General features: G+C 44.0%; 1 protein-coding gene across 1 annotated transcript; it reads left to right on the forward strand.

Annotated features, from left to right (window-relative positions):
* Positions 1-489: 489 nt before the first annotated feature.
* LOC125440566 (vomeronasal type-2 receptor 26-like) lies at positions 490-7,461 on the forward strand. The gene is made up of 4 exons (XM_048510437.1): positions 490-1,269; positions 2,835-3,062; positions 4,426-4,552; positions 6,560-7,461. The coding sequence occupies exons 1-4, from the start codon at positions 490-492 to the stop codon at positions 7,459-7,461; spliced, it is 2,037 nt and encodes a 678-aa protein (XP_048366394.1).
* The last annotated feature ends 1,586 nt before the right edge of the window (positions 7,462-9,047 follow it).

Below are 9,047 nucleotides of genomic sequence, written 5' to 3' on the forward strand. Positions count from 1 at the left end.
TTACGATTGTATAAGTTCTCTTGTGTGTGTATTTGGTTAGATTCCACATTAACCGTAATTAACTAAGTAAGTGCCAATGGAGTGACTGGCCTACAGCCATACCTTTTGAATTCTTCATGAAGGCTCAGTGAAGTCAGAAATAGGAATATTAAGAGGCAGATGTATCCAGCCAGTGTTTCTGCGGGTGAAGAAGGTACAAAAATTCCCCTTGGGCTGTCGAGAAGAACTCTGCTGGGCATTAGGGGTTCTGCCCTGATGAAAACTCTGTGGAAAGGAGGGGTGTTGCTGTACAGAGATCAATCTGGTGAGAAAAGGGGGGAAACTAGCTGCATCCATCTCAGAATTGAGATTCACATGTTCCAGTTGGGGAATTCAACCCCCTACCAGACTTTAACTTTCATTTTCATTATTTACATCTCCTTTTCTTAGGTAACGTACGCTTCTACTCCAGTGAAGAATGACCAAAGCCAACCTGCTTCCTTCCACCACATGTTTCCAAATGAGGCCCATCAATATATGGGGATTCTCCAGTTACTGCTGCATTTCAGTTGGACATGGATTGGGGTGATGCATACAGAGGATCGCAATGCGGAAAATTTTGTACATGATGTGCTTCCTGTGTTTTCCAGGAGCAACATCTGCTTTGACTTTATAGAAAGATTTCCCATCCTATCGTTTTCCACTGCGGTTGCAGATATTGTAATAGAAGGGAAGAAAGTATTTCGTACTGCCACAAGAAGCTCGGCCAATGTAGTAGTTGTCTGTGCTGAAAGTCAAACCATGGTAAATGTCAGAACAATACTGCAAAGCTTAGAATTTGACAATGAACCTGTGAAGGCAAAAGTCTGGATTATGACTGCTGAGATGGAGTTTACATCACTTGCCTTTCAAAGAGAGTGGACCATACGCTTCATCCATGGGGCAATCTCCCTCTCAGTTCCTTCCAAGAAGTTGCTCGGATTTGAGAAATTCACGCAGATGAGAAACCCTACAGAGGACAATGAAGATGGCTTCATCAAAGACTTCTGGGAAGATGCATTTGCCTGTTCTTTGTCCGAACGCTTGGAGGAGAACAATGGGGAGCCAATTTGCACTGGAGGAGAGAAACTGGAGAATCTTCCCAAGACAGTTTTTGAAATGAGCTTGAATGGTCACAGCAACAGTGTGTATGATGCCGTCTATGCTGTGGCACATGCCTTACATGCCGTGCATTTACTAAGATTCAAGCAATCAGTCATGGGCAATAAAGGAAATCAGAAGCCATTTCTGGTAATATCCTGAGTAGAGCAATGGCTGGGCAACTTAGAAAGAGTTCTCTTTCAGGACAGGATAGTTTGAGCTTCTGTTTTCAGCCAGTTGCCTTGTTTGAACTTCTGTTTGACAATTGTTTGTATGTTCAAATGAGAAGTGTACTTACTAATAAGGGTTGCAGAAAGAGATAGAAGCTTCTGAATCAACAGCCGTTTCAATTAATCCTGAGTGATTTTAGGTAGAAATGATGTAGGTGATGTAGGTACATCAATATGTACTAGACTGAAGAGTGATTTGTCTTCACCAAGATTGGTCTGATGAATAATTGTGTATTAGGTCTGACATGGATTCTATTTTATGCCCAGTGGGTATGTAGAACATGCTTTCTGAAATTAGTTTGGTCAAGCACAATGATTACGACTCACTGTAATCAGATGTACGAAAGCAATTCACAATAAAAATAATCAAAAAGAACAAAGAAACAAATTTGCACAGATCCGAAAACTGCAGAGAGAAAATTCCCAAACAGGAAGTTCATAGTTCTTAGCATCATGCTATTTCTCTCTCTCTCTGTGTGTGTGTGTGTGTGTGTCTGTGTGTGTGTCTGTGTGTGTCTCTGTGTGTGTGTGTGTGTGTGTGTGTGTGAGAGAGAGAGAGAGAGAGAGAGAGAGAGAGAGAGAGAGAGAGAGAGAGAGAGAGAGAGAGAGAGATGTTTTTCAAGGTAGAGGCACCAAATGTGCAGCATGGCTGCTGTTGACGCTCCCTACAAGAAAGTTTGATTAAGTTTAGGTCAGGGGATCCAATTTTATCGGCCCTTATTTGTCTTCCTTTAGGAACAACTGAGGATGGATTGGGGCATCCTCTTTGTGTGCCCATAGAATTGGACCCCCTGACTCAGCCATGACCAAACTTGGGGGTTCTTGTAAAGAGCACAACTTTCAGATGATCTGCAAATGTGGCTCCTATACCCTTTAAAGAAGTGTGGGGGAACGGGAAGAGCATTGCTGGGGCTGGCTTGGTGGACATGGCCCACCCACACTAATGGAGGGAGGGGGAGGGGAGGGAGGGGTGGCCTACAAGGGGAGTGAGGGGAGGGAGTGAAGGGTGACATGCAAGGGAGGGGAGGGAGGGGGAGGGCACACCAAAAAATTCTGCCAAAATTCAAAGAGCACCCCAAAAATTCTGCATTGACAATAATGGACACAAAACTTTTCATATTTTCAATGAAATGAAAAAAATGAAAAATGAAAAAAGAACAATATTGGTATGAGGATACAGGGCTTTTATTTTTTATTTTTTTTAAAAGATGGATTTATTAATCCAAAATCCAGGAAACTACTGAAATTTCTGGATACAAATCACGAATGGTTCCAAGTGATTCTATTATCTACTATGTACCGGCCACTTGCCTGTCATATACATGCAGTATGCTATTTGCCTCCTTCTTCCCTTTTGGTTTTCATGCTAATTCATTCCACACCTAACTGTTGATTCTCTTTGTATTTGTCTATAAGACAATACAGACCTTGTTGTGTAGGCCCACCCTTTGCTAAAGCCTAATGCTTGCTTTCCTCCTTACATAGCTCCACCTCTTTCTGAGAGGAGTCTCGTTCAACAACAGCGCTGGGGAGACGGTTGCCTTCAATCAAAATGGAGAGTTAATAGGTGGATTTGATATTATCAACTGGGTCACATTCCCAAACCAGTCCTTCCTCAGAGTCAAAGTTGGGAAAATAGACCCCGGGGCTGCCTCACCCAAAGTGCTCACTATCAATGAAGAGGCCATCATATGGCCCAGCAGGTTCAACCAGGTGAAGTCCAATCACATTTCAAGATCTGTTGTCTATTATTTATACTCTGAATTAGATCTCTTCCAACAAGGGTTGCTAGCTTGCCTTTTTCTTTTCCGTGGTAAAAAACACACATTGGGGATGGGGAAGAGCAACATTGTGGCACTCTAGGAATTCCCAAGAAATGCTAGGAACTCAACTCTAGGAATGCTAAAGCTCAATAAGATTAGGAGAGCATTCCTAGGAAAGCAGTGAACATCTTCTGGGTTTTGCCAGAAAGGATGACAAAATATTAAACATGGTGTCTTCATACCACATGTACTTGCTCCAACTGGTGTGAATACAAGTCGTGGGGGTCAGGGGTGGGAGACTGACTGCCATGACAGGCAATATAGTAAGTTCCAACAAAGGCCCCTTCCGCACACGCAAAATAATGCATTTTCAAACCACTTTCACAACTGTTTGCAAGTGGATTTTGCTATTCCGCACAGCTTCAAAGAGTACTGAAAGCAGTTTGAAAGTGCATTATTCTGCATGTGCGGAATGAGCCAAGGTGTCAATGAGCTTCAGTGTAGGAATTCTGACTTCAAATTTTCAAGTGTTAAATACTATGGAACTAGGGCTGATTCCGCATGGGCCAAAACCAGCAGTGTGAAAATGGTGTGAAAATGGTGTAAAAGGGTTTAAAACAGTGTAAAAGGGTTTATGCTGTTTTCACACCATTTTCATACTGCTGTTTTTGGCCCATGCGGAATCAGCCTAGGAGATGGTTTAGAAGCTGTTCTTCCTGATGTTTTGACTTTTTTCTTCCCTTTGTGTGAAACAAGCAAGACCACATGTTCACACTATGTATGTTTCCTAATGTCAAATTATTCCTAGAGAATGCACATATTTTAAACATGATTTATGTTCCAGTATCCTGTATATGTAAATAAGTTGGGTGCAATGAACACAGTGTAAAACTTGAACACATATTACTGACTCAACTGTAATACCGACTGCAAAACAAAAAGAATAGCAAGAAAGCAAGGCAGAACTAATTCAGACATCTAAATGAACACAGCAAGTTTAGGATTCCCCATCATCAGGTTTATATCTCCACAAAAACATGATTTAAACAGAAATACATCTAGATCTGCCAAGCTAAGAGTGACTAAGAAAGCATACAGGATATGTATATTTTGCTCTAGACTTGTATGGTATGGGTAAAGGAGTCCATGAGTGGTAGACTTGTATGGTATGGTCTGCATGGGTAAAAGACTCTAGTCAATACCACATGTACTGTAAACATGTTTGAAAGAAAGGAAAAACTCTGCTATTGAGGTATTAGTTGTCAAGTAAATGTTTTGAATGGTATAACTTTCTTCTTTTTCCTTGATGACAGACACTGCCCTTTTCCCTGTGTAATGAGCCGTGCCTGTTGGGTCATAGTAAGACCAAGAAAGAAGGGAAACCATTTTGCTGCTATGATTGTGTTTCATGCCCAAAAGGAAAGATTACAAACCAGACAGGTAAGAGAACTTGCATACACTTTATAGACACAATGCAATATGTTAACTCTTAATTTGGAACATGAATATTATAGCACAAAAACACACAAAGTTTTCTGTATAGTTCACAAAGTTCTGTATAGTTCTGTATATGTTGTGCAGTTTTTTGTGATGATATGGAGAGCTGATAAGAGGATAACGCTTGATAGAGCCCCTAAAGCTGATGCACTGTTGTGTATGGCATTTGTTTTGATGAAGACAAGGAAACGAAATACAGCATACCCAGTGATGGGAGTGAAATTCAGGGACAGAACACCACCTCCTCTCATGTAATAGGGATTCTCTTCCCAAGTTGACTACTAAAATTCCAACAACTTCTGTACCCAACTGGAGTATGACTTACTACAAATATAATTGAATTGGTAGCGTATGAACTCATCTTTCTGGCTGTTTCTGCATGGGCGGAATACAGCAACCCAGGGATGCTAAAAACAGCGTGCCTGGGGAGGGGTTCGCATGGCCACCGCCGCTGCATCGCAGCAGCGCCGGCCTCGCAACCCCCAAGCGGCGCGAAGCCGCTGTTTCCGAACCTTGCTCCCTGGGCGAGATTTTTCACAAACAGCGGCTTCCAAACGCTGCCGTGCGAACAACAGGGGCTGGAAGGTGCCATTCCCCCCCTTTCCCGAATGCCTTACCTTCCCTCTGATCTTCTGGTGCGTCGCCCAGGCCAGGGGACACACCATCCCCTGCCCTGCAACTCCAGAGCTGTTGCGCAGGGTAGGGGGCGTGTCCCCTGGCCTGGGCGATGCGCCAGAAGGTCGGAGGGAAGGGAAGGCATTCGGGCGATGGCACAGCCTCTGCACAGGCTGCGCCATCTTCCCCGCCCCTACAGGGACCGTTCATGTGAACAGTCCCGGGGGTGGTGGTGGTGTGTTGGCGGCATATACACCCCAAGCGCTGCCATGCGGAAATGGCCTCTGATTTCAAAGTCTCATTCAAGCCTGAAGATGGATTAATTGCTTTGCACTCTATTTTTTATGTATGTTTTTATTGGAATAGTTTATCCCACTTTTTCTTTGCAAAGTAAGATTCAAAGTGCCTTATGAAAATCATAATAATGAACACCAACCTCAATATGACAATACAATTGTTACCCAAATACAATTGTTACTCAATACGATTGTTACCCAAAGTGACTCTCCCCATTTAGATAAAAGAATTACCAAGTGAAGACTTTTGGCTTAGCCACCCTCAGCCCAGTTGGGGAGGGGTGGGGTATAAATATGAAAAATAAAATAAATAAAAGGCTGGGCATGCTCAAGTTCTTGGTTCCCTATGCTTACAGTAATCAGTTTTTGTAAGAAATTCTGCAGGAGAGCAAATACATTTAAAAAGTTTAATAAGGAATAATAGGTGTTTACAAGTACGCAATAATCGAGGGAAAGAAAAGAAACGGGCATCAACCTTAATGGTTGGGTCATTAATCTAATGGTCTGAGGTATTAGCTTGATGGTCCAAGCTGGGGACTTCCTGAATGTGGGAAGGCAGCTGATGGAATTTAAGCTATAGAACAATGGCAAGGGAAATGAGGCAGTCATTAGAGAGGTTGGAGAGGTTAATACAACACTGGATAGGAACACTTGGGACAAGCATATTAATAGGTCCTTTATATTTGCAGGGCTGAATAATCCAGAACTGGAGATATGAATGCTGTCAAGGACAGGGTCATTGTTACCTCTGAATCCTTTTTGGAAAGGTGTGAGATAGATGCGTTGCATGCAAGATATGGGTGAGGGCAAGTCCAGACAAGTTTTTACATACTGTGTGTCCTTGTGGGTATACTGAGCCAATGTAGAGAATAGGGTCCCCATTTTGGCACTGCACTGCTAGGCACACCAAAAGTTGGCAGAATGAATTGAAACATTACTGTCTTAGCACCCTGGTGCCCCATGGAACACAAACATAAAACAGAAACAATATACTTACAATAAGTCTACCCTGAACAGCAACCAACATTTTATTTTTCAGATATGGATGACTGTTTCCAGTGCCCCGAAGACCATTATCCTAACACTGACCAAGATTCATGCCTTCCAAAGGACATCAGCTACCTGTCATATGAAGAGCCTTTAGGGACTAGTTTGGCTAGTTTGGCTCTTTCCCTATCTTTCGTCACAACTTGGGTCTTGGGTACTTTTGTGAAGCATCAGAACACGCCTATTGTGAAGGCCAACAACTGCAGCCTCTCCTACATTCTCCTCGTCTCTCTCTTCCTGTGTTTCCTTTGTACTTTTCTCTTCCTTGGAAGACCTGAGAAAGGGACATGCCTCATCCGTCAAGCTGCGTTTGGCATCATTTTCTCAGTGGCTGTTTCTTGCGTGTTGGCCAAAACCATCACTGTGATTCTAGCCTTCGTGGCTACCAAGCCAGGGTCCAGGATGAGGAAATGGGTGGGGAGAAGACTCGCCAGCTCAATAGTAATTTCCTGTTCCCTCTTTCAAGCCACTCTCTGTTCTGTGTGGCTTGCAACCTTTCCTCCCTTCCCCCATTTTGATATGCACTCAGAGGCTAGAGAAATTATTGTGGAATGTAACGAAGGGTCAGTGGTCATGTTCTACTTTGTCCTGGGCTTTCTGGGGCTCCTGGCAGCTGTGAGCTTCACTGTGGCCTTCCTAGCCAGGAAGTTACCAGATAGTTTCCATGAAACCAAATCCATCACCTTCAGCATGCTGGTCTTCTGCAGTGTGTGGATGACTTTTGTTCCCACTTATTGGAGCACCAAGGGGAAATATATGGTGGCTGTGGAAGTCTTCTCCATCTTGGCCACCAGTGCTGGCTTATTGGGATGTATCTTCTTCCCCAAATGCTACATCATTGTGCTTAGACCTAATCTAAATAAGAAGGAGCAACTGATAAAGAGAAACAAATAAAGAATATCTCTGCGTGTTCTGCTGTCTCGAGCAATAGGCATCCAAATCCATTCTAAGCTCCAAACTCTCTTCCCTCATGAAGATACCATCAATAGGGTCTTTCCCAGAATCCTTTGTTCCAGTCAATGGTGGGGCATTTGAGAATGGCCTTTCATCTTTAGATACCCCCAATGATCTCGAAGGGATCTACCTGCAGTGTATTAAGCCCCACTATTTTTTTCCAGTCTCAGTAATTGCCTAATCAATATTCATTAAGTCAAATGCTAATTACAAAGATCAACTACCTCAGTAACAATCTGCATGTCAGACTTCGATCTGAAGTAAAGAAACTGTAGTTGCGAACTGCACACTTTATTCAGTAACCAAAGCACAAAAAGGGATAGATGATTCTGAGGGGTACCCATCGGGCGATGGCTTAAATCCCTGATGCCCACCATGCCTCGCTGAGCACAAGGCACAAACCCCCTGTTCCCACAGCACCAAAGAGGAAAGTACAAAGGACAGGAAACACTTCACACCTAAGTGGATGAGAGCCAAACCAAAAAAGAATCCCAAAAAAAGAATCCTACGCAGCAGTGGCGTAGGAGGTTAAGAGCTCGTGTATCTAATCTGGAGGAACCGGGTTTGATTCCCAGCTCTGCCGCCTGAGCTGTGGAGGCTTATCTGGGGAATTCAGATTAGCCTGTACACTCCCACACACGCCAGCTGGGTGACCTTGGGCTAGTCACAGCTTCTCGGAGCTCTCTCAGCCCCACCTACCTCACAGGGTGTTTGTTGTGAGGGGGGAAGGGCAAGGAGATTGTAAGCCCCTTTGAGTCTCCTACAGGAGAGAAAAGGGGGGTATAAATCCAAACTCTTCTCTTTGAAATTAGCATGAAAAAGCCCCTCAAATGGCAACTTGGCTGAGAAGGCAACACTTCCTTTGCACTTGGCATTGCTGCATACTTGACTTACTTAAACCTGCAGAGCATGAGACAAAAAAAAATACACCAACAATTTTCTCCTGGGAATCAACAGACTGAATGATGTCAATTTCTGCTGAACCTCCAGTTCTAAAAACTGATGCTAAGTTTGAACTGACCCTCGCTTGTTCGTGTCTCATTCCCTTTTGGAGGGTATACAAATCGTAACCTTTAACTGAGTATTTGTAACTATTCTATTTTGGTCCTGGGCAGCATGGAAATATATCGAAGAACAGATTTTTCATGCACAAGGGTCCAGCTTGGTTCAAGTATTTTCCTTTGCAGTCCTATCTTCTAGGTCTTCTCTGACCTGCAGGGGGTGGGGTCTGGCAGCTACAACAGGAGTTCCACCAGCAGCCCAAGACAGCCAGCCTGTTCACCCCTGCCTGGGACAGATCCTCCCTGTTGGTTTGCCTGCCTGCTAGCCAAGCAGAAGTCCACCTGGTGAGCTGCCGCCTGCTGCCCATGGGAAGGAGTGAGAGTCCTTCCCCACCCACCCCATTGGAAACACCTGCAGGGGGTGGGGTCTGGCAGCTACAACAGGAGTTCCACCAGCAGCCCAAGGCAGCCAGCCTGTTCACCCCTGCCTGGGACAGATCCTCCCTGTTGGTTTGCCTGCCTGCT

The sequence above is a fragment of the Sphaerodactylus townsendi genome, linkage group LG11 (genome assembly GCF_021028975.2).
Source record: "Sphaerodactylus townsendi isolate TG3544 linkage group LG11, MPM_Stown_v2.3, whole genome shotgun sequence".
Taxonomy (NCBI): Eukaryota; Metazoa; Chordata; class Lepidosauria; order Squamata; family Sphaerodactylidae; genus Sphaerodactylus; species Sphaerodactylus townsendi.